Source organism: Scatophagus argus, chromosome 3 (genome assembly GCF_020382885.2).
Source record: "Scatophagus argus isolate fScaArg1 chromosome 3, fScaArg1.pri, whole genome shotgun sequence".
NCBI classification, from domain to species: domain Eukaryota; kingdom Metazoa; phylum Chordata; class Actinopteri; family Scatophagidae; genus Scatophagus; species Scatophagus argus.
The window spans coordinates 27,126,733-27,143,126 of NC_058495.1; the positions used below are offsets into that span (position 1 = coordinate 27,126,733).

The 16,394-nt window shown below is 45.6% G+C and overlaps 1 protein-coding gene across 6 annotated transcripts in view; it reads left to right on the forward strand.

Moving 5' to 3' along the window:
• LOC124057096 (E3 ubiquitin-protein ligase RNF123) overlaps nucleotides 1-16,394 on the forward strand; it is an 84,984-nt gene that overhangs the window by 24,090 nt on the left and 44,500 nt on the right. For all 6 annotated transcript variants that reach the window (XM_046385216.1, XM_046385217.1, XM_046385215.1 and 3 more), the window contains exons 30-36: nucleotides 368-455; nucleotides 933-1,017; nucleotides 4,188-4,327; nucleotides 5,553-5,609; nucleotides 5,896-6,027; nucleotides 6,998-7,073; nucleotides 7,355-7,439. In XM_046385216.1, coding sequence (XP_046241172.1) covers nucleotides 368-455; nucleotides 933-1,017; nucleotides 4,188-4,327; nucleotides 5,553-5,609; nucleotides 5,896-6,027; nucleotides 6,998-7,073; nucleotides 7,355-7,439 — 663 coding nt within the window. The remainder of the gene's footprint in view (nucleotides 1-367; nucleotides 456-932; nucleotides 1,018-4,187; nucleotides 4,328-5,552; nucleotides 5,610-5,895; nucleotides 6,028-6,997; nucleotides 7,074-7,354; nucleotides 7,440-16,394) is intronic.

The window sequence follows — 16,394 nt, forward strand, 5'->3', positions numbered from 1 at the left end:
ATTCAGTTTTATTTAAAGTGCCAATTCATAACACAGTTAGAGAGAAAAAGGAGATGATGGGGGGACAGGAGACAGGGAGGATAGAGAGAACAGTGCAGAGCAGGAACAAGAGCAGCAGGATCTGGGCAGGGCCATGGAGAGGGTTCTGGATCCAGCAGCAGTATCAGTGCAATAGGCAGATAAAGGGATGATAAAGTCTAATGGATTACTGAAAGCCCTGAAGTTAGAGTTTGACATTTTAAGAGCTTTTTTTTACCCCGTCGCTCCTCCTCAGATTTCTCTTCTAACATTTCAACGAGATCAGTTTCCCCTCAAATTGTATTCTTTTTCGTGGTTTGTGATGTGATGTGCGTTTGTGTCACTCCAGACGTGTTGCCATGATGAAAAACCTGCTGGCTCCGTATGAACAGAGACCCTGGGCTCAGACCAACTGGATACTGGTCAGACTGTGGAGGGTGAGAGAGCGTGCACGCACACACACACACACACACACACACACACACAGGTGTTAACATGGCGTGACGGCTTCCATGCTTCCATCCACAATGAAAATTTCTCATCTGGCTCATCAACCACAGAAGTTTCCCACTTTCTGTGTTGCACAGCACACTGCACGTGCTCAGTACACTTTACTTTGTGACGATGTCACATACATAGCAAACAACTTTTCAAGTGTTGGTAAACTTTTTGGAATAGAAGACTTTGTGGTTAAACAAACAGTAGAAGCTGAGCAGTTGGAGGCTTCCTGTCTGTGCTAAAAACCTTCTGATGTTAGCATTTAGCTCAGCCAAAGTATAATTACAGGTCATATAAATTACCCAGCAGTATGTAAGACTCATTACTGTTAGTAGTTTTGCTGAAGGATGTGAATACTTGTTGCAGTACTACTTGCGTGTACCTGCGTGTGAGCTCTGTGTGTTGTTGTGTTTCAGGGTTGTGGCTTTGGCTACAGATACACTCGCCTTCCTCACCTCCTGAAGACCAAACCTGAGGACGCCAACCTCCCCAGTCTGCAGAGTAGGTGGTCTCCCTCTGTTTTCGCTTCATCTGTCTGTGGGCTGCATGCAGGCAGCGGGAGGCCGGGCAGTCGGTGTGGCTGCCAGCAGTCCGGGGAGTCTCCAGACTTTTCGGTCCCTGAGATCATTTCCAGCCCTAAAACAGAATTAAGATTTACTTTTGCTTCACTCACTTTCTCCTGCTGTTTGTCTGCTTCCATCTCTTTTTTTCTCTTTTTGCACATCCCCATCTATCAGTTTTGTTCTTTTCCTGAATGTGTCAGTTCCTGGTTCAGGTTCGACTCCCTGCTTTCTTTCATGGATTTCCATAAATAAATTGAGGCCACGACCGCCTGTCGGTCTGCACACCAGGTTTATTTTTACTGCATCTCTGTTTGATTTATGGCTTTAATTATCTGTGTGTGTGTGTGTGTGTGAGAGAGACGTATGAAATGATGTGTGGAGGAAATAGAAGTGAATCAGTGAAATTAGGAATGACTTTTATGTGCGCACACACAGACCATAATGTCATTTCTTTCTTTATTTTTTGAAGAATGAAGTGAAATCACAGCAGTAACAAACCACATGTCAGTTTTCTGTAGTGTCTACATTCGTTCATCTGTGGTATTGTGGCCAGGTTAGCTGGTTCCTCTTGCTTCCAGTCTTTGACTCCTCCTTTCATGTTTATGCTAATGTAGCGCAGCTTCATCTCCCAGTGACGCCTCCTGCGGTCTTTAGCCGCTGAATCAGTTTCCACCAGTTTAATTCTCACACGACAGAAATCCTTATTGGTCCCCAACATAACGACACGTTTCACTTGTTGTGCGGGTGCAGTATGCAAAATGACGACGATGCTAACAGGCTGGTGTCTCTGTTTAGCATATTAGCATGCTAAGGCTGATGCGATTGGTTCATTTGACAAAGGCCAGAGAGCCACTTCAGCATGTGCTTGGACAACATGAAATTTGTTTAATGTTGTTAGCAGACATATTTCTTCTTCCCTCCTTCCTTGTGTTTCTGTGCTAAGCTAGGCTAACCAGCCCCTAACCTGAGCCGTTGGCTAAGATATATTGACTTCATCTGACTGTGGAAGTTAGCTGATGGTATTTCCTTTAATGGCGCCGTGTCATTGCCCTCTTTGTTTTTCTGCTCCTCTGTTAATCGTGATTTTCTGCTTCCTGCATGATAATTGACTTTGGTCTGTGTGCCTTCTCATTTGCATGTCTTTCAGGGGATCTGTCCATTGCTAGTTTCCAAAGTAAGTTCTTTTCCATCACCCTCAGTTTTGCTCTTCTGCCTTCATTTACTTCCAGCTGTTTCACAGTCTTAAAGCTCCCAGGACTGGTTGGCTAGCTGCTGGATGCAGACTGTCCTCAGGTCCGGTGATCCCAGTTAGTGCATGTTAGGATGTGACACTTCCAGTCTGTTTGTCCCTCTGGATGAATCCTAAACATTCATTACCTGACAGGTTGTGTCAGCTGCAGTCAGTGTTAATTGAAAAAGTGACTCTGCTGCAGGATGTTTGTCGTCTGCTTTTCTTGGATCTGATTGAGTTAGATAAGATGAGATAAGCTTTTATTGACCCCACAGGATGAATTTGTTATGCAGCAACACAAAGACAGACACCCTCACAGTACTGATGACCAGAGCTGTACTTGAGCTAACACTTCAGTACTGTCTCCAGGTACTGATGCAGTACTGTGATTAGTGGCAGTGAAGTACATGTAAGTGTAATCTACTGCAACAAAAACAAGTATATTATGATGACATTAGGGTTAACATAAAGTAAAATATGCAGCAAACAACCACCTGAACCTTACAAACAATGGTCTCTGATCCTCCTCCACCCACAGCAGGGTGGAGGACTCAGCTAAACAGACAGTTTGTTGCAAACAGCTTCTTTATGTTAAACCATAAGCCTCCGTGAAAGCCTGCTGCTCTCACACTGATGCTGCAGAGTGAACGATCTGCTGCTCAAATACGTCGTAACACTTCAGTCACGCGACTAATGTACCGCACCTGTACACACAAAACTGATAAAACTTCTGTCTAAGCAGTACTTTGAACTTCTGCAGGACTTGGAGAAGAAAGTGTCAGTCATAGCAGAAAATCAAGTTGCTTGTTTTTATTCTGCAACAGTAAAGAAATAAATGAAAGGAATAATCTGTAGTGCAACTAAAGTACAGTATGTCCCCCTGAGATGTAGTGAAGCACAAGTATACACAGGGTCACTGGTGTCAGTATTGGTCCTCCTCTGGGTGATGAAGCGTCTTTCAGGCCCCATGTGGACAGATGCGATCCTGTGGGGTGCAGCAGAGTCGGAGGACACAGAGGACAGACTGGGATTATTAGACTTAATGAACACTTGACCCCAGTGTTCCCATCACGTCTCCCACAGGAGAGATTTTCCTCATCTTCTCCACAGCGCACCACCCTCCTCCTCCTCCTCCTCCTCCTGCTCCTCCCCTCCCCCATGTGTGTTCACTTCCTCCTCCTCCTGTTAGTCTTTTCCTTGACTTTCCCTTGTTTTAACCTCATTTTCTGCCTCCTTTTTTTCTTGTGTTGAAGGTAGTTGCATGTGTTTAAGACGTGACATCCACTGTGAATCCTCCTCCTTCATCTTCCTCCTCTGGTCTGTCAGGTTGTGTATTTAAAGGAATAGCTTTGTTTACAGTGTAACTACACCCACAAGTCTTTTTAATATTGTTGATTAGTTTCTTGGTTTCTGACTCGATGTGTGCCGGTCGAGGAAATTCAAAGTGATCGATGATGATGTTGAAGTGTCTTTGCGGTCCAGAGTGAAGGAGACGACGGCTGAACTCAGATTTCTGAAGGTGTTGATAGAATCGAGATGTGCTGAAATGTGTTTCCTTCCGTCATGGCTGTGAGCCCTCTATTCTTCTTCTGTGGTGGTAAACGCAACATGAGCAGCTGGAGAACATATTCACACTCTGAGTTTTCTAACTTAAACAATAAGTTTTGATTTATGTTTTATGAGAAAAGATTTCAAATGTACTTTTTGTGTATTATAAGAAAACCTCTCTGCTGGGGATTAATTTCCTCCTTCAGCCTTGTTTCGTTAGCTTCCTGGTTGAAAAGCAGCTCACAGCTGAGGCTGCAGCTCCACCGCAGCTCTGAGGAAGGTCAACATGCTGTTAAAGTCTTTGTCTTTGCCTCGTGTGATTGGTTTAGAGCCGTGTCCATCGCTGCTGCTGCAGAGACACATGGCGGAGCTGCTGAGTATGGACAAAGACATGGCCGCCTCCTTCCTCAACAGCGTCCTGAACCAGCTCAACTGGGCCTTCTCCGAGTTCATCGGCATGATCCAAGAGGTGAGCCGCCTGGTTCCTCTTCATGTGTTGTGCCTTATTAAAGTGAGGAAAAACACTCCAGTGACACTTACAGCTCAGAGAAAAAACCCTGAAAGTCCTCCAGCTTAACCAGGCAGAATATTTTGACAAAGCAGTCGACCGCCCAAGAACCAGCAGCGACAGTTAGCTTCATGCCGTCACGCGGCTTGTGAGACGAACCTCAACATGACGGGTCGCTTTTTATAAGTCTGCAAAGTAATGCTGGCCCCTCCCGAGCCGAACGGCGTTTCTGCTCAGTCAGGGAGTCATTAAGTGTCTGAAGTGAAACCAGCAGCGGGTTGGGAAGCACATTTAAAACCAGAGCAGCACTTTGCTGGGTGGTGTCATTTAAAGACGCCTTCAGCGGCTCCTTCATCCGTCACTGTTAATATCAGAGCAGGACACTTTTAAAAATAGCCTAAAGTGTTTTGTTTGTTTCCCTATAACGAGATTATGTGAGATAATTCCTCAGTAATGTGCTGTGAATCATCGCACCGAGCACCACTTTGTATTCTGCTCCATCGCCTTCCTGCAGGAGCAGCAGATGTTCTCAGCACAGCTGCACACTCACACTGCGAGAGGTGCAGCTTTGTTTTTTGTCCGTTCGTCCACCTCTGAAACGTCTCCTCCAGAGGTCGAGTGAGAGCGGATTCACCCCCTCAGTTCTGATAGCTCCTAACATCCAGCAGCAATGAGTCAGTGTGGGCGACTCTTCTCCTTCTGCCTGCCTCTGATCTCAGCAGCTGCTGGACGGACTGTGATGAATTGCGGTTCAGAGATGTGATTCAAAAGACGAAGCCCCTAAACGTCCTTACTGTCACCTGCAGACAGGTGTGGAGTTTTGTGCTCAGCCGTCGACAGACACACCTCGTGCTGTGTGTCTGCGCTCGCTGCTCACACCAGCTGACGGCTGGTGCAGTTTTAAGTGATGAAGGTTAGTTAGTCAGCACGTTTGATTGGATGAATTAAGTGACAGTCATTCAAAGTTCAAAGTGATTCTTAGAGTAATATTTTAGGATTTACAGGAAACTGAGTGGATGTCGTATCGTGCAGGTGTTTGTGTTTCGGCGCAGGTTTAGAGCTGTGAAGCTTTGTAATGTCGGTGTGTGTGGAGCGTCGGCCTCAGTCGAAGCTGCGTGTCAAAGTGGAATGAGTGTGTTCAGAGCATTGTTTCGTTGTTTCCCCCCTTTGTCCTTGTCTCTCTCAGATCCAGCAGGCTGCGGAGCGTCCAGAGAGAAACTTTGTGGACACTCGTCAGCTGAAGGTAACCACACACCTGTCACACACCTGTGAGCCCATAAAGCACCTGCGACCTCAGGTGTGTCATCTGTCTGCGGTTCTGTTCAGAGAAACGCTGCAGAGGCGTGTGTTTCCTGTGAATGAGAAAAACTAAATGTTCTCTCTTTTCTATTGCAGTGAATTGAATTTCTCTGACTTTCAGACAAATGAAACTATGTGATGTGTTCTCAGGCTGTGAACGGGTCTGTTTGTTGTATTGTTTTGTGTGGACTCACCGGACATGTATACTGATGATGTGAACCTGGTTCCAGGTGTGCGCGACCTGCTTCGACCTGTCGGTCAGCCTGCTGCGAGTGCTGGAGATGACGGTCACTCTGGTCCCAGAGATCTTCCTGGACTGGTCCCGTCCCTCTGCAGAGCTGCTCCTCAGACGACTCGCTCAGGTGATTCAAACCTGCCACAGGGCCAAAAGCATCTCGGCTCCGGGCTGAGGGAGCTGTTAGCCACACAGTCCCGGCACAAGTGGGCCAACCCACGACTTGGATTAGCCCCTGAAACCCACCAAACTCAGGGCTAAAAGGTGCCTGGTTGTTCCAGTGGACATTTAACTCAGAGCTAATAGAAGCACAGTGTGAATCATGTCGCTTCAGGCTTCAGTTGACCCTGGGTTAACAGTAGGCCCAGGACTAACCTTAGATCCAGGGCTAACCTTAGACCAGTGCTAACCTCAGACCCAGAGCTAACCTTAGCCAGTGCTAACCTCAGACCCAGGGCTAACCTAACCACAACTGTGGATAAACAAAAAAATATTACTCTTGCAAACCTAACCTCAGACCCAGGGCTAACCTCAGACCCAGGGCTAACCTTAGACCCAGGGCTAACCTCAGACCCAGGGTTAACCTGAGCGCAGGGCCACACAGCTCACACTGCACTTCCTCGGACTCTGAGTTTAATGTTTACTGAACCATGTGACCAATACTTATGATCTGCGACTTTCTCGATTTGACTCAGTTTCACACGTTTTATCCTGGTGTTAATCCGTCTGAGTCGATATGCTCCTTGTCGGCGTGGTGGAGGTTTTAAATGTGGAGTCTGGAGCTCCGATGGGGATGAGTCAGTGTTTTACTGTAACATCACGTCTGTGTGTCTGCTCACCTGCAGACAGCTGCAGGAAGTGTGTGTGTGTGTGTGTGTGCTGGTCTGAAGTCAGCGTTTTATGTGTGAGATGCTGTGAGCAGGTTTTAGGAAGCGTCAGGAAGCCCATCATAAAAACTGAACCACTGCAGAGGAAATTGCAGGCTAACTGGACCTGAAGCTGAAGTTCACTGTTCTGTCTCTTGATGAGGGCCTCAGGTGTGATGATCACAGCCTGCAGGTGAAGGCTGAAGGTGTTTGATTTCTGTCCTCCTGCAGCTGCTGAACCAGGTGTTAAACAGAGTGACAGCAGAGAAGAACCTGTTTGATCGGGTCGTCAACCTGAGACTGCCAGGTACACACACACACACACACACACACACACACACTCACTCACACTCACACCCAGTCTCACAGACAGACACACACACTTACTCACTTACACACACACTCACTCACTCACTCACTCACACACACACACACACACACAGTGTATTGAGCTAATAAACTACTATTTTGTTCATCCAGTTTGCCATAAACACGCTGGAACCTGCAAGATAAAGCAGGTTCATCTTAATATCTGAAAACTGTGTGTGTGTGTGTGTGTGTGTGTGTGTGTGTGTGTGTGTCTCACAGGGCTGGAGAGTGTAGACCACTACCCCATCCTTGTAGCTGTTACCGGCATCCTGGTTCGGATCCTTGTGGACGGACACCGACAGGGGTAAGATGTTGCTCTGGATTTTTACCCACGATGCAGTTTAACAGAATATCATCATCATTTGACTGGGCTTTAACTGATGCTCGTCCAGTGATGCTCTGAATGACTGTGAAGGTCTGTGGATCAGCGTGAAATGGCGGCGTTTGGGACCAGGACCCCTTCAGGCCACCGGACTTTAAAGTGTGTCCGCTGCGGTGCTGTGTGAAGGATTAATTCAATCCTGATGTGGCTGAAGGCGGCTTGTGTCTGGTTTAACTGGATCTTTATGAATCAGTCGTACACAGCAGCAGATGTGGAGACGATAAAAACATTCAGAGGCTGCATGTGGAATTGATTAAAATACCAAGAAATACATGAAGAAATAAGATTAAGTCGGTTGTTTTTCATTTTGGCATCAATGTCCTCCTCAAAGAAGAAACTGCAGCTCTTTGTGAAAATGTCTTTAATTCCTCTGATGTGCAGTGAGAGCGACAGTTTGACTCATGAAAACATGGAGGACATGTCAGCTCTGCAGAGTGAAGCCAACACCTGCGGTCGCCCCCTGGTGGCTGGCTGCAGTACAGTACAGTTAACAGGTGGGACATGAGCCCCAACATGGTTTCTGTCTTCTGTTCTTATGCTGACGTGGTCCATGTTTACAGAGAGAGCCTGGACTTACGTTGAAGGACTCAGCTCACATGCACATTTACACTGTTGTCCACGTAATGAGGCCACAGTGAGGCTTCTCACACGGCGCTGATGGGCTGCAGTGTGGAGGAAATCCAATGAGCACATGATAAAAGCTTTGCCGTTCTTCACTCATCACGTGACTGATTTGTTAATTACACAACTAAATCTGATCAGTTTGACCTTAAATGTGCCTGAACATCAGCTGTTTGTCCTGCGGTCTTTGAACGCTCACTCATTTTTAACCTGTTGAAGCAGTTCAGGGAGCGTTTGTGTTGTTGTTTGTTTGTTTTTGCTTTGTGCTGAACTGAGCACTGAACTGCTCCTGATGATCATTTTGATGCTGGCAGCAGTACGATGTGTCTGTCAGGTTATCAGCCTTTCACTGGTTTCCTCCGTCAGCTGCTCTGCTCCACCATGTGACCCCGCCTGTTTAATATTCTGGTGTGGTCTGCTGCCGGCGCAGCAGCAAACTGACTGATTGTCTCTGGCTGGTTAATATGTGTGACTCTGCAGTTTGTTCTGTCCTTACGTTTCATTCGGCCTTATCATCAGCGAGTCACAGCTTAACGAGTGTGAGGCATGTGAATGTGATGGTCTGCCCCGCTGCTCGTTTGCCAGCAGTCCTGCAGGGACTTCACCGGAAACATTTCTTATGGGCTATGTGAGACTTGAAACACCCGCTACTCACGCTGAGCACTCAGACGTTTAACCACAGCATTATAAACTCTGATTTACTGTTAAGATGCTTCCATCAGTGGATGTTTTTATGAGCCTGGTGTATCAATGACGCCGCGTCTCTCAGCTGAATCTGCAGCTCCACAGTGACTTTGTGTTCATCTGTTCAGACTAAAGCTCACTGCTGTGGTCCACTCTCAGCGCTCTCACAGAGAAAAGGCTGGAAACACACCATCCAGACACACTGCGACACCACAGCTGACACAAACGCGAGTCCTCGTGAACCCCGTGTTGATCTGTGCGTGATTTCAGGTTTGTCAGTGTTGTGATGACTGAGCCGCTCCTGAAGTTCATCTGATTAGTCCCTCGAGTTCACACGTGTGATGTTAAAGCTGTTAAAGCAGTTTCCTTCCTGTTGTGTCTCACCTCTTTCTGTCATCCCTCCTTCATCTGTCTTGTATGTCTTGTATTAGACAGCCAGTGGATTTCATGATGAGGGGTTCTCGTCTGAACGTCCCATCTGATCTCATTTATTTGAGTGTAGGTGGTTCCAAGCTGTCAGCAGCTTTGAGATTAGATTAGATTATTGTATACAATTTTGCAATTACACATTTACGTTGTTTATAAAAAGGTGAAGCAGTTAGCTGACTTGAGACTTGCTGGGACTTGTTGGTCTTGACTCTGGATTTGATCTTGAACCTACACAATAATAATAATAAATCAAGAGTGAACAGAGAGCTTCAATAAAAACTGTGCTCAGGTTTGTTTTTTTGTTTGGCTGCTGCTGATTTGTTCTAGTTGTTTACATTTCTGAAAAGCTCTTAGATCTGAATGCAGTGAAAGTACAGTATTCTGTCTGTGCTATACGCATATCAACCATGTACTGTATCCAGTACATAATGGTGTCCAGGAAAGACTTAGTGAAGGGGTTCTCCCTGCCGGAGGAGCCGTGCCTGTCTGCCTGGAAGCAGAATAAATGGTTTGAGATGGAGGATGTTTGGGGAGTGCTGAGTGTCGGGCAGCAGTACAACAGAGTACTGCAGTGATGGGATACCACAGGAAGGCTTAGTGCCCATTAATGGACTCCGTTTGACCAGTAACGTCATTGTTGAAATGAATAAAGGCATTAGTGTCAGGCTGAACTGGCTGCTGTGCTGTGAGGCGAAGAGAAACGCTGGATATTCCCTGTTTGTTTAAACACAACAAAACCAATCAGTTCTTACTACAGACGGTGATCGGGACACACAGTGATCACTGCAGCAGGTGAGAGTAACTGCAGTGTAGCATGGAGATGAAGAGCCTCAAATGTCTCATCTGTCGGGCCTCTGCTCTGCAGATAGAAATATTCATCTCCTGAATGATCAGACGGATCCACGTCACACACTGATATCAAGGCTGATTACTGAATTACTTTACAGAAAGCGAATGGCCAACTATTTTAATAACTGATGACTGATTAGAAGGTCATTCTGTGCCCTGAAGTTCCAGCTTCTGTTAGTCTCACAGAGCAAACACTTTGATCGTATCACATTTAAATGAGATTAAATCCTGACAAAATGTAAATATTGGTTTGAGTGGATAAGTAGGTTGAAGCAAAAGTTCAACATTTAGTGAAATATTCTTGTGTTTCTCTCTGCTAAACATCTGCAGTTATGAGACAGAAAAATTTTAAAAACAGTTTATTAGCTTTGACGTTTGCATGGAAACGTTGTCAGTATTACATTCAGTTTTTCATTAGATGTCTCATTGTGCATGAACGGGGCAAAGTTAGCGATTGGTTCATCATCTAGCGTCTGTTGAACAGCAGGCCACCGTCTGTGAAGCATCAACTTACTAACTGTTGGACTGCTGCACCAGTTACACACTGAACCTGCACCTAAAGCAGATTGAGGCTAAAGCTAACACACTGAGGCTTACCCAGCATTCAATTTATGCTCATAAGTCGTAACTCCGGACTTGTAGTGAGATCACAGCCATTAAAAACCACTTTGGATGCGTTCTATTTGCCACGACACAAGACAGCTCGTTTGTAACGTTATTTAGCCATCGTTGCCGTAGCAAAATGAACCGGTTACAAGCAGCACCAGTTGATAAATTACATGGCATTTCACGTCTAACAAAACCATAGCTGTATGTCCATAGGCAGCAGTGAGACAGTGTTGTATTTACGACTTACTAAATTGGACACAAGAAAGACAAGAAGCACTAAAAACATGCAAAACCACAGCCTTTATTTACAGTCGGTGCTCTGGGCAGCCATTTTGATTTGCGGACTCCATGTCCTCTGAGGACAACTGAGCTGTTGAGTTGGAGTTCTGGCTTCGGGTGGGCGTTTGATTTGTCACTTCCGCCTTTGTAAATGGCTGAAGCTAAAGCTAACAGGCTCAGGCTAAAGCTGGTATATAGTTAACAGCAGCTGAAATGTAAAATGCAACCAAGCAGGACAAAGTGCTAACTTTAGCCTAAACTCTGATCATCTATGATGAAATACTACCAGCACTGGTTGTGCATGGAGCTTTCCTCCTCTAGTTAGCTAAAGATTATGCTCTTTGACCTGTTAATTATTGCTATAGATAGTAAGCTATGCAGCTACATGTGCTGACTATGGAAGTTTATGTTGGTGCCGATAAACACACTGTTAAATCCATTCACTGGGCTGTGCTGTCTTCCACCTGTTCAGAGCACAAGATAAAACATGGCAGCATCTCATTCAGTTCTCAATGTTCTTTGTTTAACAGCTGAGAAGTTTAAATAAATTTGACTCCGCAAAGGCAGACTGAGTTCTTGACATTTAGCTGTTGTAGCATTAATGTGTTTTGGTAGTTAACTCAGTTCTGTCTCCAGCCACAGAGCTGCACACTGTGAGGCCGTTTGTCAAACTGGACGTCTCTCTGTCCCTCTGTGCCAATGAACGGCACTCTTCAGGACTTTACAGCCCACGATGTGCTTTTCTCATATGTAAATTTGTTCTGTACCACTTTGGGTTTTTTTCTTCAAAGTGAAATATCACTAAAGGTGACCTGATTCCCAAACTGCGATCTGCTACAAACTTGTCTGTGTGCTTAAACTTAATACTTGAAATCCTTGTGAAATCCTCTTCTTCCCTTTCTTCCTGCGAGTTGCATGTTCAGATTGATACCACTCTGATGTTACTTTGTTAGTTAGTTAGCTTAGCATAAAGGCTAGAAACAGTGGGAGACAGTTAGCTTGACTCTCTTAAAACAACAGACTGACAAAGTGTGTTAGCCTGTGGGCTTTAGAGGTGCAGGTTGGTGGATTTTAGAGCACAGCCCTGCTAGCTGTTGCCCTCTGTTTCCAGTCTGTGTGCTAAGCTAAGCTAACCAGTTGTTAGCTGAGGTGTGCAGACATGAGGGTGGATTCGATCTGAAAATGTGGCTGTTGGAGAGACAGAGAAGAGGAGGGTTTCAGTAAATGTTGATCTGTAAATACCAAGCATTGTTTCTTGCTGCAAACAAAGTCCTCTGCTAGAACTTTTTGAATAAATTTCATTTTCTTCAACTCACAAGACAGTTGGCAGAGCCATCAGAGCATATGAAGATACTGACCTGATGAGCTTTTGATTCAGAGATGACAAAGTGCCAGAACAAGCAGATGAAGACTTTGTGTCTCCTTCACTTTGCTTCACAGTGAAGGGAAACCTCAGTTTGTGGGCTTCAAGTGATAAAAGCATTATTCTTTATGGGCTTGACCTCAGATTGTGTCGGGCTCACAGAGAACACGGCGAACAGTCATTAGGTCTAATCTGTCCACCCGAGATCGAATTCCATCAAGGACTCTTCTTTAGTCTCTCCTGCACCTTATTGCTCCCATTAGGGCACCCTTACATAATGGTCTTTATTGACCAGTGGGTGCAGAATACATCAGCATCGTGTTGATGGGATCGACATGCTGCTTGTTCAAGTCGTGCTCCTTAAATACCTTTTCATCGGTCCTGTTGGCTTTACAAGGGACGCAGACGTTTTGATTTTATACTTAGATTCACACTCGCTCACATGTAATGATGTTTGATGATGTTTAATGATGTTTATTCAGCTTTTTTACGGTGTTTGTACATTTTGGTGTTACAGAGAAAAGCACAAGCTTGACCTCAGCCTGCGATGATGCTTTGTTATGTTCTGTTGTTATGCTTCTGTGACAGTAAATCACATGCTAACGTGATATGGAATTAAGAAGTGGCTCACCCTTTATTAGCACAGTTAGCTTTGCTTTCCCAGTGTGCACTGCTGGGCCCATTCATCACTTCATTCATTCATCCGCTCATCCACAGCACCCAGTGTGTCGTCCGTCACACCTCGTCTCGCCCTCCTTACAGCCAGCGTTTGGTTCGTCTGCTCTGGACTGCTGTAGAGACATGATGGACGTCGCCATTAAATAGAAATAAAAGGCTCATTACAGGGTAACAAAAACACAACAAGTTCTTAGTTTTAGATGATGTTGCACTCATGAAAACATCAGGATGAATACTTTCTGGATTATTTATGGAAAATATGTATGAAAAAGAGAAGTAGTGAATGTAAACTGTAACATGAGCTCTAGAAGTGCCTCCTACATGGACATGAAGTAGAGTAATTATAATTAGTTTAATAACTGATGAGTACTTCTGCTGCTGACTGGGCAGCAGCGTTTAAACGACTGACCTGCTAATAGTGCCCTTCCCACGTCAGAATTTCACTTTTAAACGTTTTCGCTCAGAAATCTGTCCAGAAGATCCTGTTGTAGTTTTTCATGTTGAAAATCTGGTCATCAAATGCTACTAAAGCAATTTAAATAAGAAACATGTAAACAGAACTGAGTGCAGATTGGACTGGTGATGCAGTTTGATGATATAAATCAGCGACTCTGTTGAAGCACTTTGACATCCAGACTGCTGAGGTCGGACAGGAGTCTGTGTCGTCGTTAATTTCATGGTTAAAGAGTGAATAACTTCCACATTCACACACACGACCTTCGTTTGTCCAGAGTGATCAACACAAACACCCTCAGTGTGAACGTGTTGAGCTCGTAGTGACGCCGCCAGGCAACTGAACGCTTTTAAGACCCGCTTCAAACATAAGACAACAATTTCACTGACAAACATTTCAATTACATGTGTTGCGTTTTTAATTATTATAACCAACAAAAATGTCTCATGTTGAAGCCAGACTGGCTGCAGTGAGATGCGAGGAATTCATTTTTAATGGCTCCGTATAGGAACTTCATGCAGAGCAGCACGCAGACTCGCTGTGGTCCTGGACTTGAGTTGTTGCTGTTTTTCTTCATTGTTTCTCCGTGTGCCGCCGAGCTGCTGGCTGATTAATTGAATGCGAGAGCACTCGTCCTCTGAACAGCCCCAAGCTGTGTTCTGAACTCATTTCATGTCCAAATGCAGCTCACATGCAGCCTGTTTTACTAATAGGTTTTGGCCACTCGTGGGTGTTGAAGTGTTTGCATGTAATAAATCAGAGAGGCGATGCTCCAGTTATGTGGAGCTCCGCTAATCCTGCACATCCAGCTGGATCCACGGGGGAAGCGTCTGTAGGGGGTGTGAGGGTCAGCCACGAAGTCCTGAAAAAAGCTGGCCTCACTACAGATTCTAATCTCTTTTTTTGTTGGAGCGCAACAGAAAAGTTTAAAGGTCACCTAAACACTGGATTTTAATTAAAGTGAAATCATTTAGCGTCATGAAAAGGGTGAAACGAGGCGACAAACTGAAGAGATGTGGTGCAGACCAAAAGCAACAAAGACTTGGTCTGCTCTCAAAGTGCAGACCAGCTCAGTATGACAACGCAATAGACAGAAAGAGTCTTTACTGAAGCTGAAGGCCCAAAGCAGATCAGGAGGACACCTTGCACCCGCGTCAGTGCTCGGGACAGACTGTGGACTGCAGACACAGTGGATCAGAGGACAGAAGTGATGAGCTCCTGAGGGATGTTAAACGTTAGCATGCGACAGGTCTGGTCTGTCTCGTTCTCATCGGCTCCACTTCAGCCGTCCAGCGCGTCACATTTATGTTCCTGATCTGACAGCTGAACTCAGAGTTTACGTGACCTCATCGGTGCTACTCTGATGCTCCTCAGTGGACACAGGACGTCAGGAGGGATCGCACGCCGCCGCTAGTGTTAGCTCAGCTTCTTTCTCTGAAGACGCAGACATTTGATGACTACAGTTCTTCAGTGCTTTCTGACTTCCTGTCTGTGGCTCTCAGCTCCGAGGCCACTGAAGAGTGTGTGTGTGAGTGTGTGAGGCTTATGTGCTCTGATTCCTGTAGCAGTCAGTGAACCTCTCTCTGTCTTGCCCTCTTTGTCTTTCAGATTTAGCAGAAAACCTCTGGATTATGTTTTTATATGGAGATTAAAAGCTAACAGTAGCTTTGTCCTCTCCTCTCTGGCTTCTTCTCTGAGCAGTAGCTCATGTATCTGATATTTGCAGTGTATCTCAGCTGTCCATGGAGCCTCCCTCCTGTCTCTGTTCACATCAGGACTGTTAGCAGCCCTCAGCCCCCTCCCCCCGCAGTGTAGAGAATCAATGGTGCTAATTATTGTCCATTACCTCGGGCTGAAAGACATCAGAAGCAGCTCGCAGCCATCTGCAGATTAGATTGAGACCAAAGCTAATTAGCTTAGCAGCTTTGGACCATGAGAGGCCTGTGCTCTGGGGATGTTGTTTTTCTGCACCACATAAGCACAGGCCTGCTGTGATTTTTATTGCTCTGTGCGATGGCTGCTGAGCCCCCTCAGCTGCAGGATTGTTTTTCAATACGTAATCGTGTCCCGCTGCGTCTGGGAAGCTAAATGGTTTCAGGAATGAGTCCCTCTGTCGTGCTGGACTCGTCCTGATGAAGTACGGACAGCAAGCGAACATGTTTTCATTTGGAGGATTAAAAAGTCCTTCGGTTAGGAGTCCCACAGATGAGAAGGTGATGAGTTACTGCTCTGTTGCAAAGGGAGGAGCGACTGGGGGCGATTTCAGCTGGGAGGCTGGAGACTCGCAGGAGAATCAGGAGTCTGGACATGGACTCGGTGACTTCAGCTCCTCGGACTGAACAGCAGCAGCAGCAGCAACTTCTTAAAGGGCGTCTTGATGAGACACGAGTGAAGCCAGCAGTGACGCAACAAGAGTGAAAGACGCAGTGAGAACATGTGAGCTTAACAGGAGGAGAAGGTCAATAAAAGCATCCATGTCTGTGACCACGAACACAACGTGAGGCGTTCAGTGACTTCAGACGTACATCTGGATATGAACACCTCAGAAACTTTACTGAAGTAAACCAGTGCAGTGGTATTACATTGAAATTCCAACCTTTAGTACAACTGTTATCAGTCGTTTGTAGTTTAAGTGCTGTACAATAATACAAATAAAAATATCTGAGCAGTTTCAGGGGTTACTCAAAGTAACTCTTTACTTTAGTAAGGTATATCTCTGAAATGCAGTAGAAGTATCGCAGAAAAAGAGATGTGAAGTTAAATCTGGACACGTACAACTTCGACTAAGGATGGTGGCATCCTTCTTGTTTTATCTTCGTCTTGTCTCGGCATGTCATTGAACCCGTCGCAGGGCGACTCTGTCCTCCACGTTTCCCATCATCCTCTCTGACTGCTGTGTTTTCTCTGAGCG